Source organism: Pelophylax lessonae (genome assembly GCF_965119305.1).
Source record: "Pelophylax lessonae genome assembly, chromosome: 3".
NCBI lineage: Eukaryota > Metazoa > Chordata > Amphibia > Anura > Ranidae > Pelophylax > Pelophylax lessonae.
Window position 1 is genome coordinate 196,711,793 of NC_138770.1, and position 25,264 is coordinate 196,737,056.

At 43.5% G+C, this 25,264-nt stretch overlaps 1 protein-coding gene across 1 annotated transcript in view; it reads left to right on the forward strand.

The window, feature by feature from the left end:
- EFHD1 (EF-hand domain family member D1) overlaps positions 1-25,264 on the forward strand; it is a 55,651-nt gene that overhangs the window by 20,044 nt on the left and 10,343 nt on the right. The window contains exons 2-3 of the mRNA XM_082251946.1: positions 12,503-12,650; positions 22,682-22,816. Of these exons, the coding sequence (XP_082108072.1) occupies positions 12,503-12,650; positions 22,682-22,816 (283 nt within the window). The remainder of the gene's footprint in view (positions 1-12,502; positions 12,651-22,681; positions 22,817-25,264) is intronic.

Below are 25,264 nucleotides of genomic sequence, written 5' to 3' on the forward strand. Positions count from 1 at the left end.
TATATATATATATATATATATATATATATATATATATATATATATATATATATTAGTAAAACTGCAGGCAAGGACACTGGGGGGGGGGAGGGGCAAACTAAGGTCAATTTATTTTATTTAGTAATGTAATCCAATAGGATTACAATATATCAGTGTGTTTTACTTTTTGAATTTGCTGCCGGTTCCACCCCCCTGCAACGCGACGCTCACAGGGAACGGAAGCCGGGGCACACAGCATCAGACGGAAGATCCGGCCTCCGTACACTGCCGGAATATATTGAGGGATCCTGGGGACAAGGTAAGTAACCTCTTCCAGGAGCCAGCGACTTCTCCCTGGTGGTACCCTGACTGTGGCTCGGGGGTTACTGCTAATGGCACTGAAATTCCACCCCGAGCCACACTCGGGAATACCGCCAGGGAGGTTAAGAAAGGAGCATGCACCTGTCAAACCTAAAGTGGTTCTAAAGGTTCAAGGTTTTTTAACTTCATGCATTCGATGCGCATAAGAGCCTTGGATCTCTGGGGACTCTCCCTGCTCATTGGCTGAGACGACAGTGGGAGCCATTGGCTCCTGCTGCTTTCAATCCTGGCCAGTAAGGAGAGAGAGGGGGTGGGGCAGAGCAGCGGCTCAGTGTGTGAATGGGCACGTAGAGCAGTGGCTCGGGAGCAAGCCTGTGTGCCCTTGCTCTGGGTGCAGGAGTGAGGGGCCAGGAGTGACGGTGGGGAACCCGAGAAGGGGAGGATCCGGGCTGCTCTGTGCAAAACCAGTACACAAAGCAGGTAAGTATGACATGTTTATTTAACCACTTAAGCCCCGGAGGATTTGGCTGCTAAACGACCAGAGGGTATTTTGCGATTCGGCACTGCGTGACTTTAACGGACAATTGCGCGGTCGTGCGACGCTGTACCTAAACGAATTTGGCGTCCTTTTTTTCCCACAAACAGAGCTTTCTTTTGGCGGTATTTGATCACCTGTGCGATTTTTTGATCACGCGCTATAAACAAAAAAAGCGTAAATTTTGCAAAAATAGCAATATTTTTCCCTTTTTTTTATATGAAATTCCCCCCAAAAAAAATGTAAAAATCAAAATTTTTTAATATTTTCGGCCAATTTGTTTTATGCTACCTATGTTTGGTAAAAAAAATCGCAAAAAGCGTATTTTGATTGGTTTGCGCAAAAGTTATTGCGTTTACTAACAAAGGGAAAGATTTTTGTCATTTTTGTTGTTTTTTTTTTTAACGCGTAATGGCGGCGATCTGCGATTTTTTTTTTTTTTGCGGTACTGCGACATTGCGGCGGACAGATCGGACCCTTGACTGACATTTTTGACACTTTTGGGGTTACCAGTGACATTTCTACAGTAATCAGTGCTATATATATGCACTGTTACTGTAAAAATACACTGGTAGTGAAGGGGTTAACTTTATTTGAGAGGGAGGGGCTGTGTGTGTCCCTAGGGGCGTGATTCTAACTGTGATTGGCTGTGGCTTCAACTGTATGCAGAGTGATCAATGGATCTACATAGTAGATCCATGTGATCATCTCTCATACAGAGAGGAGAATGACAGGCAGCTTGTTTACACAAGCTGCCTGACTTTCTCCCTCTCCCCCGCCGATCGCAGAGTGGCCGGCAGCGATCGGGTCCGCCGGTCACACGCGCGGGGGGGTTAGTGACCACGCGGGAGCGGGAGCGCGCCTCCGGCGGCGCGCGCTCGCTCCCTAAACCCTCACAGGCGAGCGACGTAGACCTACGTCACTTTGCCTGTGAGGGGCTGACCGCCGCCGTAGATAGTCGTGCGGCGGTCGGCAAGTGGTTAAAAAAGAAATACAATTCACCTTTTAATATCACTTTAATCTGTAAGGAGAACATTGAGACACTGAAATGGTACTTGAAGGAAAAGTCATTGGAAATTAGTGAGTCCATGAAGGCACTATCAAATATTCAGGCGAGCGATTTTAATACTTTCTCAGTCAAACAAAATTCTACAGTTGTAAGGTGAATTTAACACAAGCCTACCCATAGACAGGTAGTTATGCCATTGTTCGTCTAAGAAGATAAGAGATCTGGCTGTCCCCACCCCCTGAATACAAGGCCTCTGCATATGTGTAACCTGCTGGTGCACAGTGAGTGAATTGTGTAATAGAAATCCATCAGAGATTGCAGAAATATTTTTACCTGCTGGATAATGTAAAACTGGCCGTATGCTAATAGATAATCTAACAGTTTTGTGAATCTCCCACTGAGGCTATTGTATTCTCCCAGCCAGTGCTGGCAGCAGAAAACAGTGGGCACTGCCAAATGGTGATTTTAGCTGATCAACCCAAAAAATATCTGCCTGGCTCCTTCAATTGTTTTTGAAGGATGTCAGATGGTAGGGTGAGGACAGAACCACCCACTGCTTGAATTTCGGCCGGTTCATCGGATATGGCCGAAGATCAAGCAGTGTATGGCCAGCTTAATTGTACTAGTGCTCATGTCTGAATGTCAGGCTCATTTTAGCATACAAGATTTTCTCAGGAGTTGCTTGTTTTGGGGATCACAGTAGACTTTTTCCATCTCTTATGTGTTTTGGAAGGCCATTCTCCCCTTCAGTTGGCTCAGATGATGCTTGGTGGTGCACCTCTTCTTTCTATGAAAACACAACTGTACAGTAACTCCTAAGGCCCTGTTCACACCTGAACGTTTTTCATTTCGTAAAACGCTCATCTCTGAAGTCTCAAATCGCCCCCTCAACAAGCAAAATCCCATTCATTTCAATGGCCCCTCTTCAAGTGTAAGCATTTCTCTATCGCTCATTGACAGACGTAGTCTTCTTGATTCTCAAGAGCTGGGTTATGTTGTCTCCGCAGGAGTAGGACTAGGCAGAAAGACAAAACGTTCTGGCTCCACCTTAGGGGCAGTCCCTGAGGGTATATCCTCCCTCTCTCTGCTACAGGGAATCAGTTTTTTTCTGTCTAGTCAGGAGTAAGGACCTAAGTTCCTTGCTGGGATCTTTTTGGTCCTGGCAAGATTTTTTCTTTAAAAAAAAAAAAAAAAAAAAGATTTTTTTTTTAGGCAGTTTTTCTCCAGTGTTTTTTTCCTGTGAGATCTTCAAGCAAATACGCCGGACTGGGCGACACTAGTGGTCACCCCAGCCGGCCTACGAGCGCGCGCAGACCATTGCATTGCGCTTGGTCGGCCGCGACACATTCAAGTAAGTATGCGGGGCCGGGCGACGGGCTGGGTGTTGAGATCCAGTGGTCACCCCGGTTTCTGCCTACGAGCGCGTGCAGACCAGAGCTCCGCGCTGGGTCGGCCGCGACGGAGTCCCAGTGGAGGGACTGACCTTGCGAGTTAAAAGTCTCGCTTGGACGCCAGGAACCAGAGAGTCGAGGCGTCCGGAATGGTCCACAACCCCCCACCCCGGTGGAGAGGGTATTGTGAAGAGAGGGTGCCTGTCGGTTCGGTATGGTGAGTAAACGTTCCCTTTTTTCTTTCCTCGTTATGAGGCAGTATGAATTATGGGCCCCTCCATACTTGGTCAGTATATATCTGACACTAAAAGTCCCCCTTGTAAATACAGTATGTGTTTGGTGGGAAGTGGACTTGGTTTGAGAGCTAACACTCTACCCAGCAGACTGTAGCATTACAGCAGACATAGGAGGTATAATCCTACCTTATTTGTAGTGTATCTCCTGTAGATCAATAAATCGCCACTTAGCAGAGATGCAGGTGGATGTGCTGGAAAAAACGATTTCGGCGGTCCGCCGCCATTTTGCCGTAGACCAGGTGCATGTATGTCCTCAGGTCACGCCGGCCGCCATGTTTTTGGAGTCTATTGTCTCTTGTATGGGGGCGGCCATGTTTCATGAGCCCAGCTACCTCGTGGAGAGCTGGGAACGCCGGAAGGCGTACACAGGGGTCGGAGCCACGTCCTTCTACCCGGGAAAAAGCAACAGCTCCTTCCAGTCTGTAAAAGACAGACGCTGACTGCAGTTGGTTGGAAACTTCACTGCATCGGTTGGTGAGCCTTGGGGGTCCCTCTCTCTCTCTCTGTGGGGATCGAGAAGCAGGTACTCTGAGGGGCGCTATTGCGCTAGGGGGAGACACATAAAAAAAAAAAAAAAAAAAAAGTTTTTTTGTTTTTTCTGGCAAAGGTGTCCTGAATTAACATGGACCCTGCCACTCATGTATCTCCTCCGGATCCCCTCGAGGGGTCTGCAGGATCCTCCAGCACCCCACTGACGATTGAATCATTGTCAGCTATTATGGAAACTTTTGTGTCCCGGGTGGAAGTGGCTTGTCAGGGACAGGGCGCAAGAAAGCGACCCCCGCCTAACCCCTTATTATCTGAAACCTCGGATTCAGACTCTGAGCCTATTTCTGCAGTTGCAGGTACTTCATCTGGGATTAGTGTCTCGTGTACTGTCTCTTCAGACAGTGAGGAGGATGTTTCGGCATCAGCCATAGCCAAAGAGGAAGCGTTGGTAAACGCACTCATTGTATCTGTTCAAGAAACCTTAAGATTACAGGGTATTCCGTCGGAAATAGCTGAAACTGAAATCCCTTTTGGGACTAAAAAACGCATCAAAGTGGCGAAGGTTTTTCCATTGCCCAAATGTTTTGGCAATCCAATCGAAGAAGAATGGTGTCTGCCAAAACGCACTTCTGCTATTTCTAAACGCATTAACAGGCGTTATCCGTTTGAGGAAACCCTCATTAAGAAATGGACAGAACCACCTGTGGTGGATTCACCAATTGCTAGACTGAATAAAGCCACAGTTATTCCTCTAGAAGACGCTCCGTCTTTTAAAGATACAGTGGATCGCAAGATAGAAGCTATGTCTCGCACCATGTTTACCTTGATTGGATCAGCTTTCAGACCAATAATTGCTATTGGTCTGGTTTCGCAGGCTGTAACTGAATGGACCAAGTGGTTACGCCGGGACTTAGAAGAGGTCCCTCAGGCGGTATCAGATTTGTTGGAACAAATGATACAGGGGTTACAGTTTGTGTGTGATGCGGCGTTAGACGCCACTCCATTATTGGCGCGAGCATCAGTCTCAGTGGTGGTTCTCAGGCGTACACTGTGGCTAAAAGGTTGGTTAGCCGACCAAGGTTCCAAAAAAGCATTGGCTAATATCCCCTTTTTAGGAGAGCGTCTTTTTGGAGCCAACTTAGATGAGATCATTAAGGATCTCACGGGTGGAAAGAGCACCTTTTTACTGCAAAATGTTAAAGGTAAAGGAACTCGTCAAAAACGAGGGCCTTCTTTTTCTGCTCACAAAAGGTTTTTTCGTCCCGCGGGTGAAAAAATTAAGTCCTCCAAAGCTCCTTCAGGAGGCTTCAGGGGACGTTGGTCGGGCAAGCAAAAGCCCGCCCCCTCCAGACCTGAAGATAAATCGTCCAAAGCCTGAAGGTGCGCCCCCACCCATAACTGGGGTGGGGGGACGTCTTCGCCGGTTCCCGGATCCATGGCTTTCCAGAATCCCGGACAAGTGGGTTTGCGAAGTCATAAGGTCAGGGTACAAGATCGAGTTTCGATCTCTCCCACCGGCGCGATTCTTCCCTTCCAATATTCGACTATCCCCGGATCGTTTAGAAGATCTGCGGAGAGCAGTCACGGATTTACTACAACAAGGAGTGGTAGTCCACGTTCCTTGGACAGAACGTTTTCAGGGGTTTTATTCAAACCTATTTACAATACCCAGGAAAGAGGGCAAAGTGCGTCCAATTCTGGACTTAAGGGCACTCAATTCTTTTGTCAACATAAGAAAATTCAGAATGGAGTCCATTCGCACAGTAGCAGCCTTCCTGCATCCAGGGGATGTCCTAGCGTCCATAGACATCAAGGACGCATATCTTCACATTCCCATTTTCGCAGGACATCAGCGGTTTCTACGTTTTTCCGTAGAAGAGAACCACTATCAGTTTGTGGCGTTACCTTTCGGTCTCGCCATGGCTCCTCGGGTCTTCACGAAGGTGTTGGCCCCAATGTTGGCACTACTGCGCCAAAGAGGCATATCGATTCTTGGTTACCTAGACGATCTTCTGCTTCATGCAGAGTGTCCTCAGACCTTGCTACAAAACATAGAAATTACTATAATTTCTTTACAGGAATTCGGGTGGCTGGTGAACCAGCAAAAGTCATTTCTGGTTCCCACCCAGAGGCTCGAATATCTGGGTCTAATTCTAGACACAGTCAGGACAAGAGTTTTTCTTCCGGTAGGGAAACTCCGGAAGATTCAATTAGCAGTCCAGTTGTTACTATCCAACAGCTGGTCTTCTCTTCGAACTTGCATGAGGGTTCTGGGGTTGATGGTGGCTTCCTTCGAAGCAGTCCCATTTGCCCAGTCCCATACCCGAATTCTTCAGCAAGAGATTCTTCTCAGATGGAATCGGAATCCGGAATCCCTGGACAATCAGATCCGATTGAGCAAACAGACCAGAGAGTCTCTGGTCTGGTGGCTTCGGTCTCCGATTCTCAGCCAGGGAAAGTCATTTCTGCCAATATATTGGACGATAGTGACCACGGATGCCAGTCTATCCGGATGGGGAGGAATTCTCGGTCAGTTATCTGTCCAGGGACTTTGGTCCCTGGAAGAATCCAGGTGGCCGATAAATGTATTGGAACTGAGAGCGATCAGACTTTGTCTGATTCACTGGAACGAGCAGCTCCAGGGCAGCCCGGTTCGGATCCAGTCGGACAATGCCACGGCCGTGGCTTATGTCAATCACCAGGGGGGCACCAAGAGTGTCCGAGCGGCCAAAGAAGTGGCTTGCATATGAAACAGGTATGTGGGTAATTCTCAGATATTGTGTTACCATAATCCCTAGATTAGTTGATAAAGAAAAAGGGAATGACCCCCTAGAAGGGTGGGACTTTAAAGGTAACTAATAAGGATCTTTCGAAAAAGATGGAATTAATTAAAATATTTTAACAATTTATTGAAAAAAGTGTGAATGTAAAGGATCAATCAAACAATAATAATACATTCAATGTACAATACAATACAGTTGCAGATGCATGACAGAGTCCAACGCGTTTCGAAATTTGTATAGTACCAAAATCTTCCTCAGGGAGTCTGTATGTTTTCCTGGAAAGCATAATCATATGCCAAAAGTGAATCCAAGAGAACAAAAGCAAAATACAAAAACATACATTGGTGTGTTACATCAATCATATCAAAGTTTTTGCATATGCGACAACATGTTGTTCCATCTCAAGAGGTAATATATCAAGGGGGAAGAAAGAGGGGGGAAGGGGGGGGGGGGGGGAAAAGAGAAGGGGGTGGGGGGGGGGGAAGGGGAAAGGGAAAAGAGAGGGTGTTTTCATATTAGTTTTTTGGAGAGATATCCCGCAGCTTGGGAGCCCGGCACGGGTGAGACCACTCTCCCTGGGACCCAAAATTGATTTTGGATGTCCCATTCTTTATCTGGAGAGCATATGCGTTATATAGCTGGATCAATTTCCTACAATCTTTGTGGGAATTCCATGCTTGAACCCCCGACCATCCAAGGGTTAAACGCCACCACCCGTGCCGGGGCGATATCTGATAAGATTTCCCCTTTTGTATCGACTAGGCCAAGTATCCACAATGAGAAATTGGCATCTCTTGAAACTTTCGTATAATTTTTATTATTATGACTCCGACATATTATTAGTTGGAATCACACTTTGTCAAAACACTTTATTGCCCTATTTGCATCTAGATGTACCAACTATTAGAATCAAGGGCGGGTATTACTATCTCGCCCCTTCTGTAAGTGAGGGCGGAAGTCCATCACCGCGGCTATGTCCCGTGAAGTGCTGGATTATACGCCCAAACCGGATGTGATGTCACCGTCCTAGACTCGCGGTATTTTTCTCGAGACTAAACAGACGGAAATGACGACATCACTCTAAACCTCGCGATGCCTATCGGCAAATCACGGGCCTCGTTATGATACTTAAGGGAACGCCGAGAATCAGTCCGGTGAGTGATCTCTCCGTGATAGGACAGAATTGTCGTTCCTCCAACCTTCCCTACAGCTGAGTAAGTAATCTTTTTGGGGAATTTTTGATCGTTGGAATGCTTTGGGTACTTCTACCAAGGTGAACCCTATCTTATACCTTATATACATTTACTCCTTCAGATCAATGGGCGAACCCCACTAGCTGTACTATCAGCCGTGGGGGTTTTCATCCGTCCCCGCTTGGAAGACATTGTCATTGGGTGTCTGCCACCTCATTTCATCCTACGGTATTTGTATTTATACTTTTATTGGGGACACTCCTGCTGTATACAATATCCTGGATAGGTAACCAGATAGATGCAATATAAAACTTTCTATATTTTAGACACAAGCAGAATACCAATATCTATATTGAACCACTCTGGGACAAAAAGCACACCCCCAAGTAGATACTTCATCTGCTGAAGTGGCATTGGATTTGGCTGTTATTCACTTTTTATCTACACGGAGGTAAGATACCCCAAATAACAAAATAATTCCAACTGTGGATAATTTATATTTAGAGCTCTCTGCTCTCCAGTACTTCCTCGTTCTATGGTTTTTTTCCCCCCTTTTTTTTGCTTTCAGGGGTCACCATCTATTAAGTCCTAATAGGCACCTCTAGGTTAGGATAACCAAAGGTGACTGGAATCCTCTCCGTCACTTGAAGAATTCCTTTCTTCCGTATTTTTACACACCTATCCCCCGTTTGGATCATTATAACAGGTGAAGTGATCCGTAATCATATACTTAAGGGAATTCATCCTTGGAGTGAATTTTTCTGACACTGCACTATTATTTACAGGCTATAGAGGATATAAAAATAAAAATAACACAAATACCTGATTCTAGCTCCCACCCTGCGGGACCCCTACATATCCCTCCGTGGACAATATGAGCGGCTCCGGACATTTGCCGGTATGTGTACACACCCCCCCTCTCCCACCACCCTCTCTTTTCCCTTTCCCCTTCCCCCCCCCCCACCCCCTCCTCTTTCCCCCCCCCCCTTCCCCCCTCTTTCTTCCCCCTTGATATATTACCTCTTGAGATGGAACAACATGTTGTCGCATATGCAAAAACTTTGATATGATTGATGTAACACACCAATGTATGTTTTTGTATTTTGCTTTTGTTCTCTTGGATTCACTTTTGGCATATGATTATGCTTTCCAGGAAAACATACAGACTCCCTGAGGAAGATTTTGGTACTATACAAATTTTGAAACGCGTTGGACTCTGTCATGCATCTGCAACTGTATTGTATTGTACATTGAATGTATTATTATTGTTTGATTGATCCTTTACATTCACACTTTTTTCAATAAATTGTTAAAATATTTTAATTAATTCCATCTTTTTCGAAAGATCCTTATTAGTTACCTTTAAAGTCCCACCCTTCTAGGGGGTCATTCCCTTTTTCTTTATCAAGAAGTGGCTTGCATTCTTCGCTGGGCGGAACGATTTGTTCCAGCTATCTCTGCGGTGTTCATTCCGGGGGTGGAGAATTGGCAGGCAGATTATCTCAGCCGTCAGACTCTGGATCAGGGGGAATGGTCCCTCCATCCAGAAGTTTTCCACCAGTTGTGCCTACGGTGGGGCACCCCGGATGTGGATCTGTTGGCATCACGATTCAACAGGAAAGTACAGAGATTCGTGGCTCGCTCCCGCGATCCTCTAGCAGAGACTGCAGACGCACTGATCGCCCCGTGGGGGCAATACCAGCTAATGTATGCCTTCCCTCCTCTCGGGTTACTGCCAAGACTTCTTCGCAGGATAGAGGAGGAAGGAATTCCAGTAATTCTGGTAGCTCCGGACTGGCCTCGTCGAGCTTGGTACGCCGACGTGGTCAGACTGGTGGCGGACGTCCCGTGGAGACTTCCTCTCAGGGAGGACCTACTGTCTCAGGGACCGATCTTCCATCCTGCTTTACGATCGCTGGCTTTAACGGCCTGGCTATTGAGACCCAGGTGCTGAAGGACAAAGGTTTGTCAGCTTCAGTTATTCCTACTCTAGTTGAAGCAAGGAAAGCGACTTCCAGAAAGATTTATCATCGTACATGGAAGTCCTACATTGCATGGTGTGAACCTCTGGGGTTCCGTCCACGGTCTTATTCGGTTAGTCGAATATTAGCTTTTCTGCAACAAGGGGTTGAGCAGAAACTGGCCTTGAGTACTATCAAGGGTCAGGTCTCAGCATTAGCTATCTTCTTTCAGAAGCCTTTGGCTACTCATTCCTTGGTGCGGAATTTCATCCAGGGGGTGCGACATCTGGCTCCGCCAGTGCGTGCGCCATTACCACCCTGGGATCTTAATTTAGTATTGTCGGTTCTTCAGAAACCTCCCTTTGAAGATATTAGGGAGATTCCTCTACCTACGTTGTCCCAGAAGGTGGCCTTCTTGGTGGCTATTACTTCTGCACGCAGGGTGTCAGAACTGGCCGCATTATCTTGTCGTTCCCCATATCTGGTGGTTCATAGAGATAAGGTGGTTCTTCGTCCGAATCCATCCTTCCTACCAAAAGTGGTTTCAGAATTTCATCTGAATGAAGAAATTGTATTACCTTCCCTGTGTCCTAAGCCCAGTCATCCTCGGGAGTTTGCTTTACACTCCTTGGATGTGGTCCGGGCGATCAGGGTATACTTAAAAATGACAGATTCGTTTCGCAAGACGGATTCACTTTTTGTGATCCCGGATGGACCCAAAAAGGGGTTGCCTGCATCTGCCGCGACCATTTCCAAATGGATCAGACAGACGGTGGTACAGGCTTATTCTATTAAGGGTCGGGAGCCCCCGTTCCCTGTTAAGGCGCACTCCACTCTGGCGCTTAGTGCGTCATGGGCCTTTCGCCATCAGGCGTCAGTGGTCCAGGTGTGCAAGGCGGCTATCTGGTCGTCGGTGCATACCTTTACAAAACATTATAAAGTTGATGTAATGGCATCATCTGATGCCGTGTTTGGCCGCAAGGTTTTGCAGGCCGCCATTTGAGGAGACCAGTGGTCTGCCTCGAGGGTTTTTTTCCGTTGGAAATTTTTCTTTTGAGTCTGATTCTTTGTTTATAATGAGCCTTTAAAACTTCTAGTTTGGCACCGGTTGGGCCTTCTAGATTGGATTTTGATTTTTGTCAATCCCACCCCTCATTTGTGGCACTGCTTCTGGATGTCCCAGCTCTTGAGAATCAAGAAGACTACGTCTGTCAATGAGCGATAGAGAAAATCGGATTTTTGTAAGATCTTACCGTAAAATCCTTTTCTCTTAAGCTCATTGACAGACGTAGTACCCGCCCCTCTATCATTGAGTTGGTTTGGGTTAAATTCTCTGTTACTGCTTTAGAACAGAACTGATTCCCTGTAGCAGAGAGAGGGAGGATATACCCTCAGGGACTGCCCCTAAGGTGAAGCCAGAACGTTTTGTCTTTCTGCCTAGTCCTACTCCTGCGGAGACAACATAACCCAGCTCTTGAGAATCAAGAAGACTACGTCTGTCAATGAGCTTAAGAGAAAAGGATTTTACGGTAAGATCTTACAAAAATCCGATTTTTTTAGCATAAAGCAAAACGGCTGAAGCTCAAAGTACATGAGCTTTTTTTTTTTTTTTTTTACAGGCGTTTCTGTTGGATGTCAATGCCTGCCTCCAAACACCTGCAAAAACCTCCAAAAAAATGCTTGTAATAAGTGTTTGGAGTTGTGATTCTTATTTTTCTTTAAGATAATGCTATCCTTATTTATAGCCTTCAGAAGTACTTGTTGTGGTGTCTAAAATAGTGGAATACCAATACTTTACTAACCTACTGATATTACAAGTACCTGTTATGTAGAATGCTTAGAACTGGCAGGTCACTCATGTATAGGGGCTCTGCAGATTGCATAGATGCCTGGGGGAGGTTGAATTGAGCCTACATCTGACAACCCTGTGTTTCTATGGCCATATTTTAGTCTATAAAGTCTTACATTTAGGGCACTTTCACACTGGTGGCTGGAGGGCAGTAAAATTAGATGGCTGCAGTTTTACCGCCCATGGTGGTACCATAATTCTGATATTTCAGCCTGACAGAGCTCTACACATTTCACACCTGCAATGCTTTGCTTCAAGGCTTTAGCATTTTTAACTTGGGCTGCAGTATTTTACTGGTGGCACTGCCTGCCAAACTCGTCCAGATGAATGGAACTGAGCCACAAGTCCAATGCTTGGCTTGCAGTTGCAGCACGGTCCCGCAATGTATAATTGCCATTCGGTAAAAAAAAAACATGCGTTCGGAGGCAGCAGTAACACCTCCTGAATGCCTGCCAAATGCTGCTATGCTGTCCTCTAAAAAGAGATCCATTTCAATCGCTTTTCAGAGGGCAGTAAGCTTACTGCCTGTCTGAAAGAGCCCTAAGATTCACTACGCATAGCATGTCTGACTTTGGGATTCTGATTTGAACCTTGCCAGGGGGGGGGAATATATCAGAAACTGACTTTTTTTGTGGGGTTTTGAGACCTCTTTAATATTTTGCATCTAGTGTGTGACCTTTAATGCTTCCTCTGCAGGTATGACACAGGACGTGATAACTTCATAGACTTAATGGAGCTGAAGCTGATGATGGAGAAGCTGGGAGCTCCACAGACACACATAGGGTTGAAGAACATGATCAAGGAAGTAGATGAAGACCTTGATTCTAAACTAAACTTCCGAGAGGTAACCTTGTATTTCTTTTTTTTTTTTTTACACTTGATTTGAATCAGTTAATACAATACCAAAAAAATGCCCCTTATTCTTACACATACATGGGCTTCTTCTGTGCAAAGAACTGCATGCCATGCTGTTTACATTTACCTGGACCTGTTAAGGTTGAATTTAGAGACTAAAGCAGTTCTAAAGCCTAAACCTTTTTTACCTTAATGCATTCCTTGAATTGAGGTAAAAAATGTTTAGGTAAATGTTTAGGCATCAGCATCCCCTCCCCCTCCCTTATTTACTTACCTGGGCCCTCCTTCGATCCAGCACTGTGCAGCTCTTCTCTCCCCTCACTTTGCTGGGGCATTGGCAGCCATTGGCTTCCAGTGCGGTCAATCCAAAGCCAGCAACGAGCGAGCGGGGGGCGGAATCAAACGCGTATGAGTGCCCCCATGGGAAGCCGCTAGTCGACATTTTAGTCGACTAAAACTCCAATACGTTTTAGTCGACTAAAACTCCAATACGTTTTTAGTCGACTAAAACTCCAATACGTTTTTAGTCGACTAAAACTCCAATACGTTTTTAGTCGACTAAAACTCCAATACGTTTTTAGTCGACTAAAACTCCAATACGTTTTTAGTCGACTAAAACTCCAATACGTTTTTAGTCGACTAAAACTCCAATACGTTTTTAGTCGACTAAAACTCCAATACGTTTTTAGTCGACTAAAACTCCAATACGTTTTTAGTCGACTAAAACTCCAATACGTTTTTAGTCGACTAAAACTCCAATACGTTTTTAGTCGACTAAAACTCCAATACGTTTTTAGTCGACTAAAACTCCAATACGTTTTTAGTCGACTAAAACTCCAATACGTTTTTAGTCGACTAAAACTCCAATACGTTTTTAGTCGACTAAAACTCCAATACGTTTTTAGTCGACTAAAACTCCAATACGTTTTTAGTCGACTAAAACTCCAATACGTTTTTAGTCGACTAAAACTCCAATACGTTTTTAGTCGACTAAAACTCCAATACGTTTTTAGTCGACTAAAACTCCAATACGTTTTTAGTCGACTAAAACTCCAATACGTTTTTAGTCGACTAAAACTCCAATACGTTTTTAGTCGACTAAAACTCCAATACGTTTTTAGTCGACTAAAACTCCAATACGTTTTTAGTCGACTAAAACTCCAATACGTTTTTAGTCGACTAAAACTCCAATACGTTTTTAGTCGACTAAAACTCCAATACGTTTTTAGTCGACTAAAACTCCAATACGTTTTTAGTCATCTATAATCGAATGGGTGTAGTTCAATTGTAATTTGTAATGCATTATTTAAGCATTTCTCTACAATTTCCAAACTCATTATATACTACTGCTGGTCCTGGAGTGAAAAATCTAATATGTTATTATTTATGGTGGTATTAAGCTTTCAGCATGCACCAGTGTTAATTTTGGCAGCAAATTTCGATTTAGTTTTAGTTATAGTCTTTTGACTAAAATGCCATTTTAGTTTTAGTCGTATTTTAGTCGACTAAAATTGTGTTAATTTAGTCGACTAAAATTGTGTTAATTTAGTCGACAAAAACGTTTTAGTAGACGAAATTAACACTGACTCACATTAAGACTACATTATGTACACAGCGTATCTCTTACCTGGAATACTGCAACTCCCTCCTCATTGGCCTACCTCTACACAGACCTTTGTCTATCATGAAGGTGGCTGCCAGACTCACCCACTTTACCAACCGCTCAGTGTCCGCCACCCCTCTCTGCCAATCCCTTCACTGGCTTCCAATCACCCAACTAATAAACCTAAAAATATTTACAAAGCCACCCACAACTCTGCCCTGAGCTACATCACCAACCTTGTCTTAAAATAACATGCAAACCGCCCTCGTTGCTCCCCCCCAAGACCCCCTGCTCTCAAGCTCCCTCATCGCATCCTCCAATGCTTGCGTCCAATTTTTATTGACGTCTGATGCCTGTCTGCAGCATTTTTTCTTCCTCACATTTGCTCTGTTTTATAACCTTGACACCCTTTACAGGAAGCAAGGGTAAATCTTCAACGGAGACACCAGCATAAAAAAAAATTAAATCTGATGCTTATTAAAACTCTCCCTTTTTTCTTCTGATGAGTGTTTTTGCACCTCTGTCTGTCCAGCATGGGCAGGGAGAGCAGTGAAGGCAGACATAGGCTGGAGATATACAGTATCATTTAGACAGGTAAGGTCTAGGCAAGTAGATGGTCCTTAGATCAGCTAGACAGTGTGAGTTGTAGTCCTCTTGTTGCTGTCAGTGTTCTGTGATAATAAGAGCTGGCTCCATGATTTTAGTATAGTGATGTCACAATTTTTAATCACACCATTATATGCTTTGACTGAAATGCCACTGGTTGGTGGAGATCTCATACTTTCATAATGACTCATGTCACAAATGTCACACGATATTCAGTATATAGAGAGGAAATGCTCTGGGCCATTCCTCTTCCATACCAGACCTCTTCTTAAATTGTTTGAAGAGAAAGAAATAGTGCTATTTTCACCTGCTATGTTCAATCTCATGTTACTTTTTTCTTCTTCTTTTTGCTTCTGGTGAGTTTTCCTTTCACCAGCATTATTTTCCAGCATTTCCTGCTGTCATAGTAGCACAGAAAAGTTTTCTTGCATTGTTTTGCAAGGGCTAAATGTTCCTTTAGGTCTAAGGGGGGGACATAAAAAGCTAAAAAGCCGTTTTACTTTTTCAATTTTAAGCAGGATCCCTTCTGGATGTAACACTGGTGCCTGCAGCCTCTTCTCCCCTATGCTCTGGTGGTTGCATGTCATCAAGTCCAATGGAATGACTGTAGCCCTGCGTTGGACATGAGGATGTGGAAAGGACAGTCCAGTGCTGGAATTTAGGGGAGAAGCAGGGGATAAGGTCAAGAAAAACCGCTTTTTGATTTAGAGTCCTAATCCCTAGATATTGGAAATCTTCAGTGTTGTCTACTTTGGCTGCATGGGTACTGGAAATGGATTCGCTGGAACACGATAGCCTGGATAAACATGTTGCAATCTGGATTACATTTTGTAATACACACACTCCTCATTTAACGACTTCCCTGTTTAGTGACCGCTCAGACTTACAACCAGCTTTTTGGGCACACTACACCATTGTATTGTACAGTACATGATTTTTGTTTATATTTTTTGTTTTCTGTACTTATCCAAATTAAAACAATGTTATTGAGTTGGAGTTTTGTGTTTAGACATTTTTTTCAGAGTACAGTACAGTAGTTAGGAATGCTTAAAATATTGATTACTTGTGGCTCCTCGTTTAACAACCAATTTGTTTAACAACCTGGTCGCTGCAACGGAACCTGGTCGTTAAGTGAGGAGAGCCTGTTTGCAGATCCATCTTTTTCTCTTAAGGTGGTCCTTTTTCTTTTCTTTTCTTTCTTTTTTTCTTTTCTTTCTTTTTTCTTTCTTTTTCCTTTTTCTTTCTTTTTCTCTCTTTCTTTTTTTCTTTCTTGTTTAGGTTTTGACTTGAAGTTAAAGCAGAGTTCCAGTTGTTTTTAAGTTTTTTTTTTTTTTTTTTTTTTTTTTTTATTACAAGTCAGCAGCTACAAAAAGTGTAACTTTTAATAAATGCACACTCACCTGTCCCACAATCCAGCGATGCAGCCGCCCAACGCCTTGCTCCTCTCTCGCCTCACGCCGGCATCACTAGTGTGGGCACCCGGCTGTGACAGCTTGCGGCTTCACAAGACTAGGTAACTGCCCCTCTCCCTAAAAAAAAAAAAAAAAAATGACATGCCAAATGTAATTGCGTGTAAGGGGTGAGAAGTGCTTAAAGTGGACGTTCCACTTTTGGGTGGAAATCCACACTTTAAGTTTGTTAGCTGTTTATTTCATTTGTATATGATTTTCAGATCTGTATGACTATCATAGGGTGCCCCACTATTTATAAGTATAAATCTAGAGATTAAAGCAGAAGTACAGCCTAATGCATTCAATTCTTCCCTGCAATCAATGTAAGTGGAGTTCAGCCTTATGTGTCAAAATAAAAAAATCCCAGTTTTTCTCCCTTTATTTTGCAGTATTCAGTGCTGTCACATGACTTCAATTCCTCTTCCTGTGGAGTCCAAGAGCAGCAAGTGGGTGCGGTTACTGAAAGCTAGTGACATCACTTCCAGGGAGGGGCACTGTTCCTGTGTAGCCAGTGGGCATATACAGAATGGGAGGAGCTGATAACAGGTTCCTGCCCAGTGTTCTCTCATCAGTAAGGATACATTCTACATCCTAATTCATGAGAAAAAAAGCCAACTACAAAGGACACGGGGGGGGGGGGGGGGGGGTCTGGGTGCAACTGTCAGTGTAGCTGGAAGTGTTCTGGGGTCTCAGCTCACTGTCTCCAATGATCATAGATAGTACAGGCAACCACAATAAGTCAACTTGTAATGCAACTTTGGACACACAAAGTCGCATGATAAGTCACAACCCATTGTTTTCCAAGGCACCCTTTGCCATCTATGCGACTTTGAAAATCAGCAACCTTGAAAAGGTACCTGCACTACTTTGATGCAACGTTTGATGGGACTTTGATCCAGAGTGTGTAAAGTTGGATCAAAGTCACACTCTAAATGGCAATAGTGAAAACATAGAGCAAAGCTCCATTTCCACTAGTGTGACTTGTCTTGCGACTTTGAACACACAAAGTTGCATGACAAGTTACAACCCATTGATTTCAATGGCGCCCGTTCCCATCTATGCAACTTCGAAAAGGTACCTGCACTACTTTGATGCCACTTTTGATGCTACTTTTATCCAAACAGTGTAAAGTTGGATGAAAGCTGCACTCAGTCACACTCCAAGGTCGAACTCTAGCCTAGTGGCTTCGTTTTCACTACTGCGACTCTTAAGTTGTGCGATTTAGAGTGCGACTTTGAGTGCAGCTTTGAACCAACTTTACACTCTCTGGATCAAAGTGGCATAGATTGGAACGGGTGCCATTGGAATCAATGGGCTGTGACTTGTCATGTGACTTTTTGTCAAAAGTCGCATGACTAATCGCACTAGTGGAAACGGAGCCTAAAACTCATTACTCACATGTTATGAGCAAGAGAAATTGATCTGTATCCTTCTAAACTTTCAAAAACGTTCCTTTTGTACCTTATTTCTTTCATATATTGTGCCGGTAACTTGACCCTCCTCTCTCTCCCTCTCTCTTTCACTCTACCTCTCCCAGGAGAAGCTGCTAGCCTAAACATGGCTATGGAAACAGGAGGAGGGTGGGGGTGGGGCTTGGCAGGTCTGTCTAAGAAAGACTGACGACCTTTTCAGGAAGTGAAAGGCAGTTTAGCAAATTCAGATAAAGGGAGATAGCGTTGTCCGTGAAGAACAGGAAGAAGCTGATTGTCCAGCTTAGATAAGACTTTCTAAGCTAGACAAGCAGCTAGCCAGAAAATGAATAATATCAAAGATAAAGATATATAACATACTATTAATAGGAACAATTTCATTTTTGACTGGAGTTTCCCTTTTAAAGAGGAAGTAAACCCTCCTCAGGAAGTTGTACCTATAGGTAAGCATATATTAAGGCTTACCTATAGGTACTGTAAATATCTCCTAAACATGTACCGTTTAGGAGATATTTACCTTTAATGCAGCCAGTGACGTCACTGGTGCATGCGCTCTGAAGGAACGGCAGATCGTGCCGTTCCTTCAGAGCCCCGTGCCGTGACCGTCGGCTCCCGCGCGCGTGCGGAGTGACGTCACCGCGGCTCCGGCCAATCAGATGGCCGGATGTCGCGATCCCGGAAGACGGGCGACTATACATGTCGCCTGTCATACAGGTAAGCGGACGGCACGGCGGGGGCTCGTTCGAAGGTAAGTATTTCATAATGAGCTAGTATGCGATGCATACTAGCTCATTATGGGTTTCTCTTTCAGGATGTAAAGAAGAGAAAAAAAAATTTTTCTCGGTGTACAACCTCTTTAAATGGCTTTTTCGTGTATGTTCGGTTTGGATTTGTTTGCATTTTCATAGCTTTATAATAATTTGATTTTAACCATTAAAAAAAGACTCTTGGCAGGCCTCATAGACCTAGACCTTTAACCCTTGTAGTTCAGGAACAGCTCCACTGCAAGGAAGGGTTTTTTTCCGCTCCCTGAAGATCAACTTTAAGCACTCTAAACATTGCAGAATTTATTTGCACGTTTATGCAGTAATTTCTTTACCAATTTAGCTGAAAAAGATATTTGTTACAAAATGCTGCTGGTATAGTGGGTAACATGTCCTCCTTGTGGAGTGGGGGTGGGGGGGGGAGGGGAGAACCACTTGGGTCCCATTGCTGGGGAGATGGAGGACCTTGTCCCGCCACTGATTTGAGTGAATTTTCACAATTTGTCATGTGACCATTCTCGGCTCCTTTATTATATCCGCATCATCCTCTTCAAAAATCCCAGTTCTGCTCAAAAGCCACAGCTATTGCAAACAAAAGGGATTATGGTATCCACAAAGTAGAATGAAGACACAAAGGACTGCATAGAAATCTAACACCAAAATTCTAACAGAGCTAAAATGCTGGGATATGGCTCAAGTAATTTATGCACACCTGATACAGACCTGAAAATTTTTCACTGGATTTAGATTTAAAGTGGCACTAAAGCAAAATTGACTTCACTTTCCTTGCTGATTACTTCCAAAATATTAAATAACATCCCCGAAACACTTACTTGTATAAAACTGTCTACCCCTCCTGAAATATAGTTACTTAAGCAAGAAAGAATTCAGATTTTTAGTTCTTTATGCTCAGACACGGTGTACATTGTACACTATATATAATCCTCACTGTCCAAGGCTCTGCGTGGGGATGAAGGCTGCTACTGTGCCATCCTCCCACATTGAGTCTGAAAGAGGTTTTGTTAATCGTTTGTACAGGGCTGAACCCTAACCTACAAAAATATTTTCTAAATTCCAGCATCCGGTCAGTGAAAATATCCCAGAATATGCTAGTCCTGTTTTTTTTACGGTATACAACTGCTCTAGTATGTTACATCAGGAATACAGCATCCTCCCAGCTAGTACACAATACATAACCTTATGCATATTGTAAGTTGTATGTTTGTTAGTAACCCAAAAAATGTGGGAAAACTTAAAAACACAGTAATAAAAGAAGGAAATCATTTTCATTTTTTTTTTTTTGTTCAGTCTGAGTTTATCAAATGTTAATTTATGACAAATAGGAGATAACACAATGTAGAAAAGAAGGGAAGGGAGTACATAAGGTACATTACAAGTACCACTTATTTTAGCTTGGAAAACATTTGGCATGGGATTCCAGGTCTTAACAAGACCAGTTCAGAATAGTTACATGACCATGTTGACTATAACTCACAAGGTGCATGACAAATCTCCTGGGTATTAGACTGATGAAGGGAATAACCATTTCCACCACATATTCAGCAAGAGCGTTAATGTTGCTGCTGATCTGTGTGTGAAAGGGTCCTGGCCTGGGGTTTATAAAGCATGATGAAGAATGTTTGGAGGATGTGGGAACGTGAGGATACAGTTGTGTATAAGGAGCTATTAGTCGAGGGGTAATACATTCTGGTGCTACAGAGGTGAAGAGATGTTGCCAAAGACTAGCCACATTTTTTACTATCATTTCTGTAGGCCTGTTTATATAGTTTATGTAGATAGAGATGGTCTAACCAGAGATCTCTGCAGTGGTGTTTTGTGACTGGGACTGCTTGTGTGGGCTTTGGAGATATCTCTTGCTCATTCTTTCTTGGGGTGGGCTCCATTCTGAATGAAAAACCTTCCTGAAAACTGCTTTCAGGACCTCCCATTGGAATGGGAGAGGGGTGAGGTGATATCCGCTTCATGGTCAGCTAGGAACTTGGCAGCTGTGGTCACTACTGTCTAGTGGTAGGAATGGTAACAGTGAGAGAGGAAAGAAGAGGGATTCTGATAAGGGGGGGGTTGTGCTGGTAGTTAAAGTGGGGAGAGAAGCAGGTTGGGTAGGAAAAAAAGGACGTGAAGTAATAGGGAGTGAAAAAGGGCATTGGAGTAGGGCGATGAGAAAGGGAAAGCCAACAGAAGTTGGGTCATAGCAGGGAAGGGAGGATATTTAGAATATGGGTCTAAGTTGCCTAAAGTGCCAAAATGTTGGCATATAGGCTTTTTTTTCTGTTGGAAGTGGGTCCGTACCTCCTTGGGCATTCCCTGGATTTTGATTATTATTCTGTCGATTTTCACATTTTCTAGGTCATCGCGTAGCAGGAACAGAGTATGTTTATGCATCCCGTATGTGGTTAACTGTTGCTGCAGAGTTTGTAATGTGGCAGAGAGGGATAAGCACGAACGCTCCAAGTCTGTAGTTTTTCCAATGTATGGATTTGTTGAGGCTGCTTCTTTGATTTGTACCTAGCTTCTAGCTGTAGGACAAAGTTCTCTATTTCTGAGCGACTTGATATGGCTTGATATAGCCCTTCAAATCCCAAAATCATCAGGAGTCTGTCGGATTGAAATCCAGAGGAGGAAGTGGAGGCTGCCAACTCCAAAGCTTTGCTCATGGCAGGGATCATCAGCTGGAAATTAGTGAGCAAGAATCCTGTCACTCAGTCTAAGCAGATATCACAGGCAGTGGATGGTCTGCCATCATAAGTGTGTCGAATTTATGGTGAGACCGCAGGAGCTCAGCAACTATGCATCCATCTATGCCATGTTCTAGCCAGGTTCCCATAGAACTCTATTAACCCATGGCAAAGATGTTTAGAGCAGTCAGAGCAGAAGACCATTGGCTGCCATGGGTACCTTGAACAAAAAGTGAGTTTCCAGGTTGCTGTAGGAAAGAAATGCTTCTCTATCTTCTAAGAGTTTGAGGTTCATTTACTATAAGCAAAAAGACAGACACACAACCGTACCCTGAATTTAAACCCTGCCCTTTTTAACCACACCATACATTTTTCAAAAGGTGCACAAATTCTAACAGCCCAGTTGCTTTCTCCTATAAAAGCAAAACAGGGTAAATGTTATCACTCTGGGGCAACACTGACGTTCATTTAGACCCTTCCCCAGCATCATAGTAGTACTTTAAAAAACAATAACAAGTTAAAGATTCTCTTTTATATTCGGTTTGCTTCCAACATCTTAAAGTCACACGATTTGGACCACATATAGCCCAATTAGGGTTGACATTTTAAAAAAGTGGGAAAATAGTATTCTTCTTTCCTACTGACTACACAAATGTCAGTGATGCAGACTGAGCAAGGTGAGCCGTGTGGGAAGCTGTATATACACAATAGAGCCTCAGTGCTAGGCACACAGGAGTGCCTGATAGCCTGATGATAATAGACACAAGCTGCCAATGTACCAAAATGTTGAGAGTCTACTTACCAGTGTGCCCAGCAATACACATTGGACTACTGTGATGTGTGTAATAAGATAGTGGGACCAAGAAGGAATAAAATCTGTTTGCTGAATAATGGAAAATGATGTTTGAAGTGTAAATCGGATCACATATGAGACGGGGCTAGTTGCTTTCAATGTGATTTATTTTTTACAGAAGGAATTTTAAAATTGGACTGAGGAATATTTTACAATCACTTTAGAATGTCCACCTACATTTTTGTTAAAGTATAGTTGGGTGTGGCCTATGAGCAATGCAATAAATAGCGCTATCCACTGTGCAGTGTGGGGAAACTTTTGTCTTTTTGGGCTTTCTGCCAGCTGTTTTGCAATGCAGAGTTGTTCTTGCCAAGCTGGTAATGTATATGCAAATGCATACAAGTTGTTGATGGATTACAAGCACTTGAGAGTCTCAGGGAAAAGTAGACAGGGTGCACTTCACTTCTAGGTGGAAACTGACATTAAAATAAATAATTTGGTCAGAATAAATCCACCTTCATAAGTTCTGTATGTTGCTATTGATCTATCTATAAATAGTTCAGAGATTTTTTTATTTTTTTTTTACACTATATACTTACAGTATGTTTGAATGTATTGCACAAATTATCTGCCTAATATTTTGGAGATTCTTAATTCAAATATCCTGTTTTTTTCAGTTTCTGCTAATATTCCGCAAAGCTGCAGCTGGGGAGCTGGAAGAGGACAGCGGGCTAATGTCGCTAGCCAAACTCTCTGAAATTGATGTATCCACGGAAGGTGTTAAGGGTGCCAAGAGCTTTTTTGAAGCCAAGGTAGGCTGAAATAATAGAATTGAAAGGGCAGGGAATGCGTGGAACTATGACTGAGATGAACCACTGTTATCAGTAGTTATTGGGAATAAACAGAACAAAATAAGCTACAGTATTTATATTGCAGAAAAGATGTTCATATGGGGTGAAGATGAGCGGGGAGTGGCGCCATGGTGAAGATGAGCGGGGAGCGGCGCCATGTTTCATATATTAACTGTGTTTAACCACTTAAGCCCCGGAGGATTTGGCTGCTCAAAGACCAGAGCCTATTCTGCGATTCGGCACTGCGTGAGTTTAACGGACAATTGCGCAGTCCTGCGACGCTTTACCTAAAATGAAATTGACGTCCTTTTTTTCCCACAAACTGAGCTTTCTTTTGGTGCTATTTGATCACCTGTGCAATTTTTACTTTTTGCGCTATAAACAAAAAAAGAGCGAAAATTTTTTTGAGGGACTGCGGCGGACAGATCGGACCCCTGACTGACATTTTTGGGGGTACCAGTGACCTTACTACAGTAATCGGTGCTATAAATATGCACTGTTACTGTAAAAATTACACTGGCAGGGAAGGGGTTAATTTTATTAGTGATCAAGGGGTTAAGTGTGTCCGTAGGGGCGTGTTTCTAACTGTAAAGGGGTGTGGCTGTTGATGTAACCACAGAGACATACGATCCTACATAGCAGGATTGTATGATCTCTGCTGTTACACCAGGGAGAATGACAGGCGGCTTTGTTTACACCGGAAGATTGCGAGTGACTGGCGGGCATCGGGTCTGCCCGGTCACACACGCGGGGATGCAGGGGAACCAGGCACCTCCTGCAACAAAAATTCGATTTTTGGTGAGATACTCCCAAATGCAAATCACTTCTAAAGAAATGCAGACCCTGCTATTTTCCTCATAGGAGCCTGCAGGTGCAGCAGCTGTTTGAATCTAATGGGAGTGGTTTCATAATTATCTTCACATGGATACAGAAAACACAGGGAATAACAAAAATAGGAATCTGAAACAAAATTTTATTTAAATCCCTGCAATGTACATAGATCAATGTAATATAAATAGAAGAAAAATTTCCGCGCTAGATGTGACAGAAAACCAAATGATTAAGAACAATAGTGAGCAGCTGGCACAAAATCAACTAACAGTGATTCAAAAAATACAATAAAAACCAAAAAGTGCAGCGCTGAAATCAGTATACAATTATATAGCTGAAAAGCTCATATAAAGAAAACAAAAAAGGAGAGGGGATAATGTCCAAATGAATAGTCCCAATATTAAGTTAGCGTTTTGTACCACCTATCTCCAGACGGTTTCCTTTGGTCTTTTAACCTATTGGAATCGAGTTATTAACATATTACTCCCGCCCCCCTGGGATTGAACACCCATTGGCAGAGGTGACCGTCATGTGACATAGGTGTGGGGGTACATAGGCGTGTGTGTTGCGTCTGGGGTCACGCCCAGAAGAAGTCTTTCTTATGACGAAACGTTGGCGATCCCAGACATAAACGGCCACACGCCCCCCAACGAAGCCGGCCGTTTATCCATATGCTGATCTGGAGACTTGCGGGACGCCGCGGTTAGATCCATGACCGGCACATACTACATGCCTGTTTTTGTCTTTTAAATTGCTTTACGTTCAATGGAGTATATGAGAAGTTCCAAGTGTGCCACATATTAATGTGATCGGTTTAACAACACACCGGAAACGGCTTTCGGCTTTTGGAGTCTTTCGAAGCACCTGAGCTTGATATCGGTTGACCTACTGGTTTACTACTAGCTGGGAGAGGCTGTCTCATTAAATTGAGCAGCCACGGAATTTCGGTAAGCTGCTTGTTATACCTGAGCACAAGGGTGTCCCCTTCCTACACTTTTCCCTGGTGTCACTGGAAGAAAGTTATTTTGCACGTGGATTCACATCTCTGCACTTAATATTGGGACTATTCATTTGGACATTATCCCCTCTCCTTTTTTGTTTTCTTTATATGAGCTTTTCAGCTATATAATTGTATACTGATTTCAGCGCTGCACTTTTTGGTTTTTAATGTACATAGATCGGCCAGAGGGAAAAGATTTTTTTCACCATAAAAGTGGAGTTACTTTAAATTTAAAATGTTAATAGTTGCCTGTACATTAAATACCCCCCCCCCCCCAAAAAAAAAATTAAAAAATAAGACGTTTGGCTCAGTGCAGTTGCTTGTTTAGTGTAGAAATCATAGCAAATAAATATCCTGTCATACGATCCCAGGGCAGAAGTCCTAAGTCATTCAAAATTAGCAAAGCCTTTTGCAGAAACTGTGCCCAAAGGCAATCCTTCACAATGAGAGACTAGATAGTTTACTCTTGCTTAGGCAGAATATCACTGAGTTGGAGAACTTGATTCCTCAATTTGAGTTTGGGGGGGGGGGGGTAAAGGGTAAAGGTTAGATTCTTGGTGGTCCAGCATTAGACATGG